At 44.2% G+C, this 19,502-nt stretch overlaps 1 protein-coding gene across 1 annotated transcript; it reads right to left on the bottom strand.

Annotated features, from left to right (window-relative positions):
* Positions 1 to 484: 484 nt before the first annotated feature.
* On the bottom strand, positions 485 to 17,238 carry mpp3a (MAGUK p55 scaffold protein 3a). Its single transcript, XM_076266788.1, has 18 exons — positions 17,185 to 17,238; positions 16,770 to 16,888; positions 16,219 to 16,296; positions 15,161 to 15,241; positions 14,927 to 15,064; positions 14,678 to 14,759; positions 13,490 to 13,575; positions 13,041 to 13,115; positions 12,449 to 12,645; positions 10,025 to 10,089; positions 7,275 to 7,295; positions 6,217 to 6,258; positions 3,278 to 3,439; positions 2,168 to 2,248; positions 1,892 to 1,985; positions 1,218 to 1,326; positions 868 to 996; positions 485 to 664 (listed from the first exon to the last, which is right to left on the bottom strand). The coding sequence occupies exons 1-18, from the start codon at positions 17,219 to 17,221 to the stop codon at positions 485 to 487; spliced, it is 1,776 nt and encodes a 591-aa protein (XP_076122903.1). The 5' UTR covers positions 17,222 to 17,238.
* Between the last annotated feature and the right edge of the window lie 2,264 nt (positions 17,239 to 19,502).

Below are 19,502 nucleotides of genomic sequence, written 5' to 3'. Positions count from 1 at the left end.
AGCAAAAAGGCTTGGGTGTGTGTGTGTGTGTGTGTGTGTGTGTGTGTGTGTGTGTGTGTGCGCACGCGCACTTATGTGTATGTGTGGTTAAGAGCTCTAAGTCTGAATCCATTAGTTTCTTCATAAATTATAAGCAGGAGGCTTAGTCAGGAGGGTCTCCAGTCCTCCCTTTAAATCTCTGTGTTTTCCCAAAGCCTCAAACTCTGAGTGGGTGCAGTTCCAACACCTAAGTTCAGACTCTGTCTACTGCCCAAGTCAGCCTCCATCTGCAGTCTCTCCCCCTTGCGCTACAGTCCCAGGGAAGCTCTAGGACCCCCCCTCAGACCACCACCACCACAAGGACAGGTTAAAGCCGGACGGACTAGGAGTTGGGTGGGATCAGAGACAAGCCAAAATGTCAGTACGGAGGTCTGTCCTGTGGTGGGGTCAAAGAGAGGCGTATTCCCACTCCAAAAAGGCAGGCTCTGGGGCGGGACGAGACATCTTAGGTCCTCACCCAACTGACAGGCACCCAGAAGGACTCCCGTTCGAGCCTCTCGAGAATTCCCCTCAGTTCTGAGCAGGCACTTGCCGAGTCCTCCTTGACCAGGATGCGATCGACCATGTGGCCATACTGCTGATCGATCTGCTGGGCTGACTGGCGCATCTCCTGAATCTCTTCCTCCTGAGAGAAATAAAGAGAGAGAGAGGGGGGGGGGGGCAAAAAAAACATCAAATCTACCTGGCCTGCCTAACAGGGTTACAAGCGTGTGCGATCTCTCCACACAGCAGAACAGCTGTGGTCTGTATAAACAAGTCATTTGGTATGTGTGTCTCCACTGGAGTGCTTCAGTACAGCTACAGCAAAGCCAAACTCATTGGTCTCACCGTGACCCGCCCATGTTCGCCCCCTCCTGGTGAGGTAGCTGCACTGCGACGCCTTCTGCCTTCTGGGATTTTCGGTTTGACAAAGATCACAAAGGGTTTGAACTCTGCCGTACGCAGCGTCCTTAAGGCCTGTGGAGGTCAAAATAAAACCGATTAGTAATCAGTCAAGGTTTCTTTTGGGAAGAGTTCTGCATTCATTCAAATGTCACATCCTCACAAGATAGAATGATTATGAAAATCAAGGACTTTCAGACACATTGAAAGCTTTACCTCATCTTTGCACCTTTACTTATAAAGGCATGCTTAAATAATATCTAATTAAATGAACAGCAGAGATTTCTAAAGCATACCTCTGGCTGGATATCCACCATACACATCTTATTCTTGGCCTGAACCGTGCGAATGGCCTCAATACTGGTGCCATACTGGTTCTCTTTGTAGTCGCCATACTCGATGAACCTATGAACACACACAATTGACATACGCAGATAAGTGAGAACATGTTCCTTGAACCCTAAGAAGACATAATCATACACATGTCATAGATAGATAGATAGATAGATAGATAGATAGATAATGTCATAGATAGATAGATAGATAGATAGATAGATACTTTATTGATCCCCAAGAGGAAATTCAAGATCCCCAAGGGGAAATTCATTCACATTCTGGCAGAAGTCCTGTCCTGTCACTTCATGTAATCATTATTACAGTTAATGTCCAGTTACATACACCATGATCTCCTAGTTGTAATAACAATTATGCTCAGAGTTTTAGCTGCCATTTAGATGCATGCTGTCAAGAGGTCATAGGTCATATTGCCATGACAGTGCCTCACATGACACTGAACAACTATGACCGCAATCACTAATCAAGATTTTGGTTATGTTATACTGATTAAAGGATTCAAGTTAAGTTAAATCGAACAAACAGTGAATCTCAATACTGATTAAATACCTAAGAAGACACTGAACACTTTAGAGTTATCTGGTGAAGGATACTTCACTACTGCGGACAGACTCACTTGTTGTTCTGAGCGTCGGCATCAAATGCCTGTTTGGTGACGAAGTGGTACTCTACCCCCTCCTTCTCATGGCTCTTCTTAGGCCTGGTGGTGTCTACAGGAGCAAGAACAAAGTGAGGCTAGTCTGTTTTACTTCAGTGAAGACTATGAAACAAAACGTGGCAACAACATGGTAACAAAATCTCAAAGATTTGATCGGTAGATCAACAAAGTGAAGGCAAACGACAGAGGAGCGATAGGAAAGAGGATTGAGGTGGAAAGAAGAGTTGAACTTACGTGGAACAGCCACGGCGTAGCGGTGCGGGTTCTCTGCTATTACCCGCTGTTTCAGCTCATTGATGCGAGCGCCCAGAGAACCTTTGCAAAGCATAGATGGTGTATGTTTAGTCAATTCTGTGCACTAGAATTACATGTATTATGGTAATGAGAGCATTTGTGATTAAATGTTCGCCTTATTCATCCAGCGGCCATTGTAAGCCAGATCGAGGCTACAGGGTACACTTGCCATCACACCTCAGTCCAGCAGATGGCGGTAATGCACTCCATTTGCAAACTGCCAAAAAAAACTCACAGAAAAAGAAGGATTCACTGTCCATCCTCCCTTCCTTCCTCTTTTCCTAACCCCTCCTAATTAATTTTGTAAAGGAAACGAGGAAGGAACGATAGGAGGATGAAAGAGAAACCGATATGAGAAATGAGACAGCCTGCTCACTCACACATCATTTTTAAAAGACGTCAATTAGTGATGATGCGAACAGGCATGAACTTTTGCATGGTAGTTCTTGACAATTCCAGCATATAAAAATCTTTTCTTGGATTATTTACTAATTTATTGTCGCTAATAAATCCATACAAACTTGTTGGAGACCGAAAGTTGATAGACGTGGAAGGAAACTTTTCACCTTGACAGCTTGGACCAATGATTGCACAATTCCGACCGTAAACACTTCTGCATAGGATGCTCTCGTGTTTCCTCGTGTATCGGCCCTTCCACATCTTTCCTCTCTCCTTGTTCTCACCTCCTCTGGTTGCAATTAGATAAATGAGACATCCTCGATGGCATAGAGCTTCTTCTTCTTCTTTTTCTTCTGTGAGTTTTTTTTGTGTGGCAGTTTTCAAACGGAGTGCATTACCACCATATGTTGGACTGAGGTGTGATGACAAGTGTACTCAGTAGCCCATTTTGTCTTACAATGGCCGTCGGAATAATAAGGCAAATTGATTAAATACCCTTTGCAGACATATCTCTGTCTGAACAAGTCTGATAATGAACAAGTCAGATAGTGAACAAGTCTCATAATGAGCTTAATGGCAATTCCTGTGATAGCCAGTAGAGGTCAGCATCACATTGCAAATCACCACATTAGTATTAAAAGCTACACTTGCCTATGAGCACCACCAGACGAGGTCTTTCATGAGGCCGGTGCTGGTACCGAGTCACCTCTTCGTACGTGAGGAAATCGGGATCACTGCTGTCTAAGGCGTTGGCATCTCCTGACGAGCCTTGCCGGTCCTTCCGACTCAGACGGAAACTACGTCGCAGGCCAGCTAAATGGAGCAGCATAGGGAGAAAACAACAATGAGCACGAGCTCAAAGGTCAACCGCCTATTGAGTTTTCTTTCATGAACAACTGTCTTGCCCTAGTGAATGAGGGGCAATTAATATTTGTCATTGTAACAATGCAATCCAGAGACACGTATTTCATATGGCCCCTAATGCTGTCTGGGACAGATCATGTACTTCATGAGAATATAACCAGGCAGAGAAGATGTATGTGTTTTGTGTTGAATAACACATTTCATTTCCTTAACAGGAAGCATGACATGCATTTACACCCTAGCAAACAAAACAGCTCATCTAATGAAGTCTCTGAATGTGTCACACTCATTGTGCTTGCTTGCATCAAAGGTGATAAAGTGTCTGCTAGTCTCGTCTGGTGGTATTACCTCAGCTATTAAATATCCAGTGTGTACTCAGTGAGGCCCAAGCCTATGCTGGGAGTATGAATGTGATATTCTATGCTATCGCCTGTCAGGTGGAGGAGATAAGATATTCCTGGTGGAATTGTACTACGTGTTATCAGATGACGTGGGAAGAATATATAATGCCTTTTATAGACTGTGAATGAGCTGCCTGTCCATAAAAAAATTATCATATTAACAGTGGTGCTTTGTCTGGTGGTGAAGCTGGACTCAGTCCATAGTATGTAGATCCAGACAAGGTGTGCTTGTTTATTTGTGTTTGTGTTTGTGTGTGTGTGTGTGTGTGTGTGTGTGTGATCTAGAGGCTGTATGGCCGAATGCCTTAAAAGCTGCAACAGTCACCATATGAAAGTGGAGTAGAGTGGCGCTGAGGGCAATTTGAAGCCAGAGCCAAGCTGGACGGGCGCATTACAACCACAATGCATCTCGCCACTAGGGAGGCAGCACACATGCATGCTAAACACAGAGGCCTCTTGCCTGCCTTTCACATACAGTGTATCCTGCTTATGTTCATCAAGTGATACCTCCTTTCATCTAAATCCTTAAGTCAATGAACAAGTGTTAGAAATGTGGCACAACACCAGCATAGGATGATATATAATATCTAAAATATTCCTCAGAATAATTAATTTAGCACTAACTATTTTTTTTTTATTGTTCTGAAGGTTTCCCCAAAAATCTGAATTTTACTAGTTTATGTAGCAGTCCAGGGAGATACAGTATGTACAGCTTACAGGGATAAACTTATAATAATGTGTAAAATACTGTTAGCATACTTCCAGTGTACTTTGATCAAATGGGTTGAGTAGCCTACAGTATGTGGGGTGATGGCTGGTGTTGAGTCACATCTCTGACCTCCATAAGGGCTGTGTTTCAGCAGGCACGCAGTCTAGGCTGTGCTCAGCCTGTGTCAGTAACAGTGATAACCTTTTGGTAACGAACGGTGACCGTACCTGAGTAAAACTCCCAGGAAAACACCTGGCCACAGGAGGGCGCCACCGCTTTACACTTCGGAGAGACTATAACGCGCGTTAGACCATCACTCTCACTCTCGCGCACTCGTCTCACTCACGTCTCTGCCCACAGCAACTGCACTGGGATCAGTTCCGCGCAAAGGCCATGAACTGGCTTTCAGTTACAGACCGGCAGGATGGAGCTGATGTTAGTGCAGTTGCTCAGGACACGAATACATTCTGTGGCTTCAGGCACATTTTTTGTAGCACCAGGCAATGCAGCACCTCGAGCAGTGAGTGTACGAGCAGTCTGACGTGCGGACTCGAGTGTGCAGTACATCCAACAGCAGGGTTAGGCTAGGATGGTAGCAGGGTCTGCAAGGAGTGTTAGGGGTCAAGGTTCACAGGTTCAAAGGTCAGGGGCAGCAGTGGAGGGAGGAAATGGTAGGAGGATCTAAACACCATTAGTTGATATCGTACTTGCATGGTCTTATTTATTTCCCCTAAGTAAATTTAGTCTCTGAGGGACCAATAAAAACCTCTATACAGATTGATTGATTGATTGATTGATTGATTGAATACATTTTTGATAAATAAAAATTCCAGTGTTCAGATCGCTCCAAGAATTCACAGCATTCATTGATATCTGGGGTGAGGTCTGGGGAGACTGTGGGATGTTTTGGAGAGGATAAGGAATTGGAAAGGGTTTAGAGGTTTACTGTGTCTGGTCCATATGGACATTTGAGTTTTGAAAGCCTATTAAAACCAAGACATCTATGTGATTGATACAAATTCCCAGCCCTTAGAGATAATGCCTTTATAGACCCTCACAATGTCAATAGGGTGTGTCTAAGAATGTTATACTATTATTTTACCCACATTTTCAGTATAGCATATTCCTAAAAAGGACTATATTGTGAAATAATATGGTGCAAGATGATCAAAAGGATCAATCAATGTCTATCTAGTGTAGATATTCAGTTGCAAACCATAAGGAGACTCTCTGTGTGTACTCTATGTGTTTACAGCCCCTCTCCATATTTCACTTTCTACCTGTCAGTGTGTCTCCTTTTTTTACTTTTTATAAGACAGTGTCTACACTGTAATCTCTAATCCTATTGTGGAGCCATACTCAGGCAACTCTTTCCCTTAATTACCCATAATCTGAAGACACACACACACACACACACACACACACACACACACACACACACACTGCCCAAATCAGTGGGGCTGACGGCTTTCCCTCCCCTGTGACCCATCCCCTACCATGGCCAGGCAAACAGACTGACACTGGGATGCAGACAGGAGGGGAGGAGGCAGAGCAGGAAAAGGAGGAGGAGGAGGAGGAGGAGGAGGAGGAGGAGGAGGAGGCATGCAGGCTCTCACCTATGTACTGTCCATTGAAATAGCCCTCACAGTCACAGTCCTCTGTAAGGGAAGCAAGCAGGGGAGAAGAGAGGGATGGTGAGCAGAGGGGAACCGACACTGCTGAAGGAACCCAGAGCACCAGGAGAGGGGAGAGGAGAGGAGGACAGAGGGGAACGTGGACAGGGGTCAGGGGGGTCAGCTGCTAGCTCTGCAGCCAGGCAGGCACGCAGGCAGGCAGGCAGGCAGGCGGACAGGACAGGACAGGACCAGACAGGACAGGACGGAGAGGGCGCGACCAGGGGGGGCAAGAGGACGGGCACACAAGCAGGCAGTGGGCTGAAGTGCTGTGGGCACTGGGCAGGGGAGCCAGCAGGCCCCCCACGGTAGGGGCCCTTCAGTCAGGGCAGCGGGGGCTAGAGCCTGCACACTCTCTGGTCGACACCTTGAGAGAGATCTAACGTTAAGAAGACACTGAAACGCAGATTTGGAATGACAACAACCGCATCTGTGACAATGTAATTATACATTATTGCTCAGTTTTGGTACCAATGACAGAAGGCAGACAAAATCTGCATTACACTCATTCAAGAGAAGAAAGCTTGTACTGATGAAGCTGCTTCACTTCTATAATACACCTCTTCAACAGTAAGATTAGCAGCAAAAGATAAAAGAGATGTGAAAGAACAGGAAATGGACCATTTGAAAAAGGAAGACAGATCTTGAAGAGTCTCAAGATGTAGAACACGTACAGTAGTAGCATTTTTTGCCTAAATGGCAAGCTCCACGTCTGCATGTTCACTTTCTCTCTCTCTTTCTCGCTCTCTTTCATTGTCACATTCACTCACTCACACAGGCATACACACAACCACACACAACCACAGACAGACACACACACACACAAGCAGACCCTCATTTCCAACATGACGGTCAATGAGGACAACGTGAGGAAACAGAAGCAGAACCAAAGAGTAGAAAGCCTGTGAGGAAGAGATGGGAAGAAGGCATCTGCCACAGAACTAGAGCACCAGTCCTCTACACAACATCCATGAATGATTCCATAGCCAGGGCACACATACCTTTGTCACATCCCTGGTCATCTGGTGGAAGCAGTGTGAAAGAAAACATATGCACGTTGGACAAAGTAATAGGGTACATAAAACATGTCCTGTTGGTGAGATAGACAGATAAACAGACAGATAGATAGATAGATAAATACATAAATAAATAGATAGATAGATAGATAGATAGATAGATAGATAGATAGATAGATGGATGGATGGATGGATGGATGGATGGATGGATAGATAGATAGATAGATAGATAGATAGATGGATAGATGGGTAGATGGTAGATAGAGTAAAACAACACAGTCTCACTCCCTACTCGTCAAAGGTCTGACGCATGGTCAAGGGTCCTTGGTGTCAAATCCCAACGAGAAAGGTGTACCTTCTGCGTTGTTTTTCGAGACATTCATGGTAATCCCTCATCGTCAAATATAGACGAAAGGAAATAAATGTCCATCAAAGGTGATGCCGTCACGTTATGCGACTAATGATTTGTTTGAAATGACCTAAAAACAAAAATCGCAGACCATCAGAGCCATAGGCTACCTTAGGTTACTTTGATCTTGGATAATTTTATTCAGCTTTGGTGTAGGTAACGTAAGGTAAAATAATAATAATAATAATAATAACTAGAAATGTAATGCCAGAGGAATTACAATAGTGGATGGAAAGCTGCTAGCTTAATGTTGGTGGGGAGAAAAAAAAACATTGAATCACTTAATCTTTGAGTTCATACAAATCCTCGTACCAAAAGACCTTGTGTGTCAAGGCGTTCTTGAGATATAACACTCAAGGTGTTTTTGACCTTGACATTTGACCTCTGACATCCAACATCGATTCACTTCATCTTTGAGTCCATACAAACACTCATACCAAATTTCAGGCATGTATGTCAAGGCATTTTTGAGATATCGCGCTCAGAGTATTCATGGACTTCACCTTTGACCTCCAACATCAACTCACTTCAAAGCATGAGGTATGGCTGTGACTGTTATTTTGACACACGGGAAGCACTTAAACAGGATGTGTAGTTTTAGGGAGCACCAGATTGTATGCATTAGAAGCTGAGACAGTTTGATTCACAGGTGACACCTGTGCCAGTGTTCTGATTAGCCCGGGAACTACTCTGGGAGCTTAACAAGCGCAGCTGGCTTTAGGCCATTATGACATCACAGCGATTCAAGTCTATGGGGGAAAAATGAGCTTTTTAACATTTTTAATCCCCTATTTCTCAAAAAGTATAAACTTTTAAGAAAATCTGAATTTGAAAAAATAACTCTCTTGTCCAACTCCAGACCTACACAACGGTTATTTCAACATGTCTGTACGTTAAGCGGTTAGAGTCGCATTCATTCTTGAAAAGGTAAAAAGAAAAGGTTATAAGAAGAAGAAGAAGAAGCCAGGAGATTTCAAGATAGTGGATTCCATCCACTATAATAATAACAATAATCTCTAACTAAACTAACACGCGCATATTTTTGTATTGCAACCATTGTAGCCTACAGTTGTAACATCGCGTAACAGTCGTTTTACTCCCTGTATGCGCTCATTATAATAGGCTCTGCTCCTGCCTAGATTCAAACTCAGAACTGCCTGAAAGTTGCAGACCTGTTCTGGAAATACGTGCATTAACCCACTCGACCGTCAGACAACGCTATTTGCTTCGAGTAGGCCTATTAGGACTGTACAGTGACCAGTAGCAGAGCCTATTATAATGAGCGCATACGGGGAGTAAAACGACTGTTACGCGGTGTTACAACTGTAGGCTACAATGGTTGCAATACAAAAATATGCGCGTGTTAGTTTAGTTAGAGATTATTGTTATTATTATTATTATTATTTTACCTTACGTTACCTACACCAAAGCTGAATAAAATTATGCAAGATCAAAGTAACCTATGGTAGCCTATGGCTCTGATGGTCTGCAATTTTTGTTTTTAGGTAATTTCAAACAAATCATTAGTCGCATAACGTGACGGCATCACCTTTGATGGACATTTATTTCCTTTCGTCTATATTTGACGATGAGGGATTACCATGAATGTCTCGAAAAACAACGCAGAAGGTACACCTTTCTCGTTGGGATTTGACGCCAAGGACATTTGACCATGCGTCAGATCTTTGACGAGTAGGGAGTGAGACTGTGTTGAGTAAAACTGCATGAGTACATTAGAAGTAATAAGGGATAAGGGAGAGCGAGGGAGTTAGAGAGGAGGAAGGTGAAGAGATGAAATGCAGGGAGAGATTATCTGTGAGGGAAAGAAGCACAGCCATGGTCTGACATATTGCTAAGCCATTGTTGTCTCTCTGCCACTCGGCACTAATCGGATAGCCAAGGGATTATGCACCACAAACCGTCGACACTGACTCTAAGCACACACCTGGCCACTTTACACACTCACACACCCACACACACACGCACACACACACACACACACACACTGTGGCCTTATATATCTATTTAATTGTGCGCCGACATCTACAAGGCACTTTTTTACCCACCTGTGCATTCCACTAGCGAGCATTAGAGAGAAATGGACTGAATTGAGTTGAAACTCATAACCAACCAGGCAGGGACTCTTACTGTATGTCCCCTTAGCCTCATCAATCTTCTCAATGATTAACTGCTAATGCATTAGGAGATCTCCACCGATGCCTTAAGTGGCCAAAGGGATGGCTACATCCCGCAGCTTCGCTCAATATGAAAGAGACAGAGGGTGGGGATTAATGGAGGAGGAGAGGAGCAAAGAGAGGAAACTTACAGACAGACTTTTTAGGAGATTTGGGATTCTGTAGAGTGCCCATTTTCATTCTGTAGGCCAACCGTCTGATGAAACACAAGGGAAAGAGGAAGACAAAGAAAACTGAGAGGAAGCAGGAGAGAGAAAGGAGGACATCAAGCAAAACATGGCACTGTCTTGTGTTGTGCTGCGCTGCGCTGTGTTGTGTTATGCGTTGTGCTGTTTATGTGTTACGTGTTGTGCTCTGCTGTTATGTGTTGTGTTGTGCTGTTTATGTGTTATGTGTTGTGCTGTGCTGTGTTATGTGTTGTGTTGTGTTGTTTATGTGTTATATGTGTGTTGTGTTGTTTATGTGTTATGTTGTGCTGTTTATGTGTTATGCGTTGTATTGGTTATGTGTTATATGTGTTGTGTTGTGCTGTTTATGTGTTATGTGTTGTGTTGTGCTGTTTATGTGTTATGTGTTGTTTTGTGTTGTTTATGTGTTATGTGTTGTGTTGTTTATGTGTTATGTGTTATGTGTTATGTGTTATGTGTTATGTGTTATGTGTTGTGTTGTTTTGTGCTGTTTATGTGTTATGTGTTGTTTTGTGTTGTGTTGTTTATGTGTTATGTGTTGTGCTGTTTATGTGTTATATGTGTTGTGCTGTTTATGTGTTATATGTGTTGTGTTGTTTATGTCTTATGTGTTGTGTTGTGCTGTTTATGTGTTATGTTGTTTATGTGTTATGTGTTGTGCTGTTTATGTGTTATGTGTTGTGCTGTTTATGTGTTATGTGTTATGTGTTGTGCTGTTTATGTGTTATGTGTTATGTGTTGTGCTGTTTATGTGTTATGTGTTGTGCTGTTTATGTGTTATGTGTTATGTGTTGTGCTGTTTATGTGTTATGTGTTATGTGTTGTGCTGTTTATGTGTTATGTGTTGTGCTGTTTATGTGTTATGTGTTGTGTTGTGCTGTTTATGTGTTATGTGTTGTGTTGTGCTGTTTATGTGTTATGTGTTGTTTTGTGTTGTGTTATGTTGTGCTGTTTATGTGTTGTGTTGTTTATGTGTTATGTGTTGTGCTGTTTATGTGTTATGTGTTGTTTTGTGTTGTTTATGTGTTATGTGTTGTGTTGTGTTGTGTTGTGTTGTTTATGTGTTATGTGTTGTGTTGTTTATGTGTTATGTGTTGTGTTGTGTTGTTTATGTGTTATGTGTTGTGTTGTATTGTTTATGTGTTATGTGTTGTGTTGTTTATGTGTTATGTGTTGTGTTGTGTTGTGTTGTGTTGTGTTGTTTATGTGTTATGTGTTGTGTTGTGCTGTTTATGTGTTATGTGTTGTTTTGTGTTGTGTTGTGTTGTTTATGTGTTATGTGTTGTGTTGTGTTGTGTTGTTTATGTGTTATGTGTTGTGTTGTTTATGTGTTATGTGTTGTTTTGTGTTGTTTATGTGTTATGTGTTGTGTTGTAAAGCCAGCTGTAGATAGCAGCATCTGCGGCCCTGTTGCCATCCCCTCTGATCTGCACAAAGTGCAGCATATGGACAGAACTGGGAGCAAAGTGTGTGGAACATTACTTGCCCAAATAGTGCTTAATCCAAAACAAACCCAGACATATGCACACTCACACGCATATGTGCACACACTCTCCTCCCATACACACACAAACCAAACACGCATATGTGCACATACTCTCCTCCCTCTGTCATACACACATAAACACAAACCAAACAACAAAACAGAATGCCTCACACTTTCTCTCCATCAGTCACACAGACACACACATTCCATGCATATGGGCTGACACACACACACACACAAAGTAGACTGTTATACTCTCTCCCTCTGTCTCTCTTTCTCTTCCTCTCTCTCTCTCTCTCTCTCTCTCTCACACACACAAATCCACCTACAGAGATGAAAGAGGATGGAGTCAAACCAGGCTGTTCTGCTGCATTCTGGATGGGTATCTGCAGAGCTACTGCACACATCCATAGCAGCAGTTCGACCTGCACTAAATCTACCGCATTTGTTTTCACTGCAACATACTAGTTATAGCTTAACAGGAAAGTATTTAGTATGTGTGTATCCGGGAATGAGAGAGGGAGAGAGAAAAAAATGAGAGGCAGAGGTAGGTAGGTAGATAGAGAGAGAGACTCCTACCCCTTGTATATACCTGTATAATTGCTTAAATCCTGATACTACATTTATGTAATAATTGCTTTGGCAATACAAGTGTCATATTTGTCATGCCAATAAAGCACCATTTGAATTTGAATTCGAGAGAGAGAGAGGGGGGGTGTACTGTTGTGCAATAATTGCAATATAGCTTATAGTTGGAGTGCACTGACATTAGTCATTGCCAACTACTATGTCTTATCTTTACTGGCTATGGCTTTACAGCAATTCTGACAGACCTGAAGCATCTATTCAGTTCACATACTCATCCAACCTCTGGAGCTCACCTCTCCTGGAACTGTTTGGAGGGCACCAGGCCGGCGCGAAGACTGCTGTCGCCCACCTTCTTGGCCTGCCACCAGGTGTTGTCGTCCTGGCTCACCACCTGCAGGACGTCGCCGCGCTGAAAGGGAAGCCCCGCTTCTTGGCACGGCGTGGCCTTGTCCTCCCCTGGGTTGTAGTCAAACAGCGCCCTCACGTACACCTAGGGAGATCGTCCCCCGCGACGCAAAAGGAGACAAGTCAGAGTGTGTGTGTGCACTGACATTTCTTTCACAATGAGGACACTAAATATTGTAATGCAAGGGACTAAAATAAAATGATCACTTTAATTATCTGTTGTCACCACAGAGTTGGGAGTGTGGACCTAAGCAACCTTCTCATTGTATAAACCATTGCTTTGCTGGGGGTGTCATTGACACTTATTAATATGGATGGATGCTAACAAATCCATAGATTGCATTTTTATTTTATGGAATGATTAATTTCCTACTGGGGCATACATAGCATTGCTCATAACAGCAGTGTGCATTTCACTGTGGCTAATTCTGTGTAGTCACTTCCTGTGGTCAAAGTGCCCAGTGCCTGATGGTGACCCACCTTGCTGTCTCGCAGCCGGTCCTCCTCTTTGATGCCTGGGATGATTTTCAGCGTGATGGAGCCCTGTGACTGCGACTAGTAGAAGACGGAGACATGTAGAAGACGGAGAGGAGGGTAAAGGGTGGATGTGTGGGAGGGAAAGAACAGAGGGAATAGAAAAACAGGCGGAGAGACTGGAAGGTGACATTTTAAACACCGCACGTTGCACTGCAGCTTCTTTTCTTTTTCATGGCAAAGCAGTCAACGTCACGGCAAGGTCAAAAAATGATGTTCGATAACATAGATTCCATTGTTTTCAATGAAACCCTTTCAGTGAATTCATTGTTTATCAAATTCTTGTCAGTTAAAAATGTTGGTGTGCGTGGGCAAGTGACAGAGCGTGTCAGTGTACTCATGACGGTGCCTATGTGCGGAGCGCTGAAGGCTGCATGGTTGTAATTGCTGCATACCAGTAGCTGGCTGATCTCGTCTGGGCGCTTGTGGATGATGGAGACGCCGTTCACTTCCCTCAGCTCATCCCCCACATGGACCAGACCTGGGCAGGCAAACACATGGGTTTCACATGGAATGGCTCATCTGGCGCTCAGTGGCTATCATGGCACTATTTTATGGGTAAGTAGGTGTGTGTGTCTAGGTTGGTCTATGTATCAGATTAATGCAATATTCACAGACACAAACACACAGACACACACACACACACAGACACACACAGACACACACACACACACACACACACACACACACACACACACACAGACACACACACACAATGAGATGCAATGAGTTCAATAATACCAAATGCACAAATAGAAATGAGCTGCATTTCTCCATCTCCCTGCCCCATCTCTATGGCAACCAGTGGTCAGCTCTTTAGTGAGTCTGTGTGATCTTTGATTGGATCTCATGGGATCTGCTCCCCGCAGGGCAACAGTGATTCATGTGTCACTCATTATGACGCCATCATAACACACCAAACACGCACTCAGGACTCATTCGTTTCACAACCCTGGGCAGCAAGAGGAACTTCAAATGACTAGACCCCTTATGGAATAAGGGCTGGAGCAGTGTGGAATTCATAGCATTTTAATGAATGTGCTGCCGTAGTACCTGAACATTCAGAATGAATACATGCAATACAATTTCTTCCAGAATGCATATTTCTGATTATTCTAGACTATTTTATCCCTGTTTACAGCCCAACAAACAGCCAATTACCAAGACAGTGTTTTTATGTCTCCCTCATCAGAGAATGTACTATAAAACGTCATGACTGCAACCCCAATCATAACAAAAACTATTCAGCAAGCCATACTCCAGCAGATACAGACAGCCACAATGTCTCAAATATGCAGATGTATGACTATGTTATGAAACTGATAGAGAAATCTCACCGTATCAAGGCTCTTTCAAATACCTCTGACTAAAATGTTTTCTGCAACACATCACATTCCTCTATCTATTTGTGATACCAGGCCATTTATTTCCATTGTAAGTACATGCTAATGGAACATCTTTCTTTGTTGTGCTTCAGATGTAGTTCCTAGTTGCAGACATCAGATGAAATCTGATCAGGTGTAGATGAGGCGGAGGAGGATCCCTGTCAGATAAGAGTGAAAGAAGAAGCTCTGAGGTCTCACCGCTCCTATCTGCTGCTCCTCCCCTCATCACACGCGCCACCATTACCGCACCGGAGGCCTCATCCCGCCGAATCGTTGCCCCCTGTGACATCATAGGTCAAAGGTCAGTAGCATCTACAGCAGTCATGGGATGTTGACCCCTTACAGTTACTTTTTATTACATTCACACCCCTTAAAGGGGTTTGGACTCTAACTCTACTTGTGTTATTTGTGGTATAGAGTGTAATTATCTTCCTGTGTTGGACTCACCAATGGCTCCTTGTTTTTGACCAGTCGGACAATCTTTACAGATTCCTCCTCCAACTCGTCCTCCAGGTCGTCTGGCAGGGGTGGCAGAACGGGGTCAAAGTTCTTCAGGGCCACCGTGTCATGCACAGACAGCATGGCCTGATGGGACATAGGAGGTAGTGGAGAGGACAGAGAGATAAATATGAGTTGTTTCATGAGAGTGTGTGTGTGTGTGTGTGTGTGCCTGGCACATACCCGTAAATGGGGTGACGTCAACAACTGTAATAACTCCTTTTCTTCAATACTCATTGGTCCACTTTGCAACTCCTCTGCTACCTGTCAATCAAGCAGGTAGTCAATCAAGGAACCAGGCCTATCAATCAATCAATCAAGGAACCAAGCCAATTAATCAATCGATCAATCAATCAATCAATCAATCAATCAATCAAACAAATAAACAAGCAAACTTTTAATGCTACTGCAAGCACATATTACAGATGGCTAGCTCTGCTAATGCTGCAGTATATAGAGAGTGCATCTTGTGCAGGACACACATAGAGGAGCTAAATGCTCTCCTGGCGTGCAAATAAGTCAGAGAGCTCCAGTCAGCTGTTTGTGCACGGCAGGCAGGCAGAGCGTGAGAGAGGCGAGGTGAGATGAGTTGAGCGAGGCAGGATGTGGCGGCTCATTAGAGAGATTTCAATGAGTCGGCACTTTCTCCCCACGTTTACCACCTTTCTTGTTACACAACTCCTCCCTTTCTTGCTTTCTCTTGCTCTCTCTGTCTCTCTCTCTCTCTCTCTCATGTATGAAAGATTGTGGCGTCCAAAGGCAAATCAAATTGCTTTGTCAGTTATTCTGTGACACATTCTTTACAGAGATAGATGGATCTGTCTGCTTTCATAACCAACTTCCCTTTCCACCAAATCAAATTATAACAGCTATATCAGATGAGATCAAATGACATTAAATGTGTTGTTTGCAAAATGAAGGTAATTTCAATACTTGAGATGTAAGTTGGGAGATCTTTATATTAACATAAAAACATGAATGGCAATTTCAAATGATCCGTTAAGTTAAAAGGCTAATGACGCAAATGAATGCTACAATTAGCCTAGAAAGGTATAAACTAGCCATACACACTTGTGTGTTTGTGTGTGTGTTGTATTTGTTTATGTGCATGTGTGTGATTATGCACCCTGTGTGTGTGTGTGTATGTGAATGTGCGTGCATGTGCCTGCATGTGTGTGTGTGTGTGTGTGTGTCTTTGTTTCTTTGACAATGGAATGAAAGATGTAAAGACATGCACTTACATCCTCTGCCAGGGAGGAGGCGCTGTGGAGCACGGGGGTTGGGCTCTGGCGCTCGTACTGCCGCAGCTTCTCATGAATCTAAAGCACAGAGGCACAGGAGGAACAGGAGGAACAGGAGGAGAGGGTCAGGCTGTAGGCGTCATCTCACGAGCGTTGCTCTCCACAGCACGGAGCAGCTGCCATAATGAGAGTGCTGCATGTATGCCCATTTGGGAACTCTAAGGGGCCCGACTTCTATATTAGTGCTGAGATTGGCACCCTTGAGTACATGTAATAGAGCTGGAGGAATGTCAAAGGTTACAATGGTAGCGGGAGCTGGATGTGACCAGGGTGCAATAAAACCAGTATACACATCCAACAGCACATTTCTCTGGGCAGCTTTGTAATACAGCAATACACTATTCACAAGTTACCCACACAGAAAATACAGGGCCCACACACACACATACACCAAGGCCATTCTATATGACCAATATAGAGACTAGGATCTAATAACTAAAACCATAAAACATGTCCATGCTATGCTCTGGGTCATGGTGAGTATTTCTGACCTTCATGAGGTAGCCCAGACTCCTCTCGCTGAAGACGTCTTTGAGGAACACCATGTCCTCTTTGTGATTGGCATCTGGACGCAGCTGGGAGGTCAGCAGGGCCAGCGTCTCATGCAGCCCTGGGACAGAGCAGACTTGAGCTTATATGGCACAGGCATGTGTGTGTGTGTGTGTGTGTGTGTGTCTGTGTCTGTGTGTGTCTGTGTGTGTGTGTGTATCTGTGTGTGTGTGTCTGTGTGTGTGTGTGTGTATCTGTGTGTGTGTGTCTGTGTGTGTGTGTGTGTGTCTGTGTGTGTGTGTGTGTGTGTCTGTCTGTGTGTGTGTGTGTGTGTGTGTGTGTGTGTGTGTGTGTGTGTGTGTGTGTGTGTGTGTGTATCTGTGTGTGTGTGTGTGTGTGTGTGTGTGTGTGTCTTACCTGCACCTGCTGAGAGGACAGGCATGGCTTCTTTCATTGATGAGCAGTGGAAGGAAGCCTGTGGGAGAGATAAGGAAGGAATAGTCAAGCAGACCTCAAAGTCTCAGACACACGAACACACAGACACACACACACACACACACACACACACACACACACACACACACAGGCAAACATACAGACAGATCATTAGGCAGAGTATGTCTGATCTCATCAGTAATTATTAAAGAATCTGCAGTCATATGCATGCGCGTGCGCGCGCACACACACACACACACACACACACACACACACACACACACACATTGGCAGCCTGCTTCACAGTAGGTATGGTAGTAGCTGCAGTGCTTTAATAACCTTTCCCTGTGTGAGACTTTCAAAGTAAGGAAGCGCAGCGAGGAGACTGAGAAGAGGAGGGAGGGAGAGAGAGAGGGAGGGAGAGAGGGGGGAGAGGGTAACATGCATATCATGTGACAATTACACCAACTACACACATACGAGTGCCTGTCCACCATTAAGACAAAAGCTTTTCCCTTGTGCTGCTGACACTGAGAGAGGTTTTGATGTCTGCATGGAATCAGGGTTCTCTACAAGCATGCGTAATGAGGACGCGCAGTGGAGAAGGAGGGAGAAAGAGAGGGAGTGAGGGAGGAAGAGAGAGAGAGGGAGTGAGAAAGAGAGGGAGTGAGGAAGGAAGAAAGAGACAGGGAGAGAGAGAGGGAGTGAGGGAGGAAGAGAGAGAGAGGGAGTGAGAAAGAGAGGGAGTGAGTGAGGGAGGAAGAGAGAGAGTGTAGCCTGGGGTGTGCTCTTTAAATCAGTCTTATTAAGGACACACTCTCAGATTCTCTTTCAGGCCGAAGGCAGTCAGTCCAGACAGACTCAAACAGGGACCCAGTGCACAGTTCATTCATCTCTCATATCCATAATCCCATTACAAAGGGCTACATTGCTGTTGCCATTCAGATGAGAAACATAACATGGTTTTACTTGTTCAACTCCTTGGTCATCCCCTCCATTCTCCCCAAAATGCAGGATTGCACACACAGAGATGCACACACACACACACACACACACACACACACACACACACACACACACACACACACACACACACACACACACACACTATGACTGTTGGTCAAACTATGACTGATCTGACTCAGTGCGAAACAATACAGGGCTGGTAACAAATCATGGCTGACTCACTGAGTGTCTGTTAATAACTGAGCTTAATTGTGTAGCCTCTTTGGAATGTAACAGTATACAGTGGTGTGCAATGACACAGAGATTCCCAGGGATGCAAAATAGAACAGATAGACCAACAAACAAATCCACTCAAGCACCCTCATGTTTAGGTACTGCACGAACACACACACACACAACCAAACCCAATACAGTAAGATACACAATTCCACACACCCACAGCTTGCAGCATTTTGGGTTGCAGTTCAAACCGGAGGACCTGGTGTGGTGTACTGAGAGACAGAGAGGGAGAGTGAGGGAGATGGGGACAAAGAGAGAATGTGTGTTTAAAAGAAAGAGAGAGAGAGAGCGAGAGTAAAGAGGGTCTGATTGCATTGCACCAAGAGACAAGAGGCTCAATTGTGGAGTCAAATGGGTTCGAGAGAATGAAAATAGAGCACAAGCGACAGAGGCAATGCTGAGACACAGTGGAGGAGAATAAATAGAGATTGAAAACACAGGAGACTGACAGCACAGAGGGAGAAAGAGAGAGAGAGGGGGAGAGAGAGAGAGAGAGACGGTGAAGGTAAAATAATGAGGAGAGGAAGAGAGAGATAAAAACAGGGACAAGTGGCCCTCCTCTGGAGAGAGACGAGTTGTGCCTCTGCGGATGCTCAGCGCTCATGTTTGTATCTCAAGTCATAAACAGAGAGATGCCATTGACAGCAGACTGCAGACTGACTGCCTTCTCCAATCAGGAGATGACTTTGGGGGCAACACACTCCAGCATGACATTCTCAGACTCTCGAGAGACTAGAACAAAGACTTATTTTTGCACAGCTTTTCCTTAGAGTTTTCTTGGAAACAAAGTTGGTAATCGGCACACTATTTTTGCTGTACACGCGGGTGCTGGTGCACTACATCAATCATCCATTCCGTGATATTCTGGAAGCTCTGCCGTATTGTATTTGACACGTCTGAGCAGGCACTGGATGGCGTATAGTGGGAGTGTGTCCGAGTGTGTCTCTTTCTCTGAGCTAGATGGATCGGATAATTACAGAGAGGTGACAGGACTGAATAATGGGGATGGATGGAACATGGAGGAAAGACAGAAAGAAAAAAAATCCTCTTTTGGT

The sequence above is a fragment of the Alosa pseudoharengus genome, unplaced genomic scaffold (genome assembly GCF_046254945.1).
Source record: "Alosa pseudoharengus isolate Yale_2024_CS ecotype anadromous, Long Island Sound unplaced genomic scaffold, YU_APseudo_1.1 YU_APseudo_1.1_scf_4, whole genome shotgun sequence".
Taxonomy (NCBI): Eukaryota; Metazoa; Chordata; class Actinopteri; order Clupeiformes; family Clupeidae; genus Alosa; species Alosa pseudoharengus.
The sequence above is the reverse complement of the archived record's forward strand: the minus strand, read 5'-3'. Positions and strand labels throughout refer to the sequence as shown.

What these genes read in the sequence shown, in the direction of transcription:
- mpp3a (XM_076266788.1), bottom strand. Translation starts at nt 17,221, where the DNA reads ATGAAAGAAGCCATGCCTGTCCTCTCAGCAGGTGCAG. An exon ending in TGTCCTCTCAGCAGGTGCAG is followed by an intron (nt 16,889 to 17,184) that starts GTAAGACACACA and finishes GCTCTGTCCCAG; the next exon opens with GGCTGCATGAGACGCTGGCC. An exon ending in TGACGTCACCCCATTTACGG is followed by an intron (nt 15,065 to 15,160) that starts GTATGTGCCAGG and finishes ATGTCCCATCAG; the next exon opens with GCCATGCTGTCTGTGCATGA.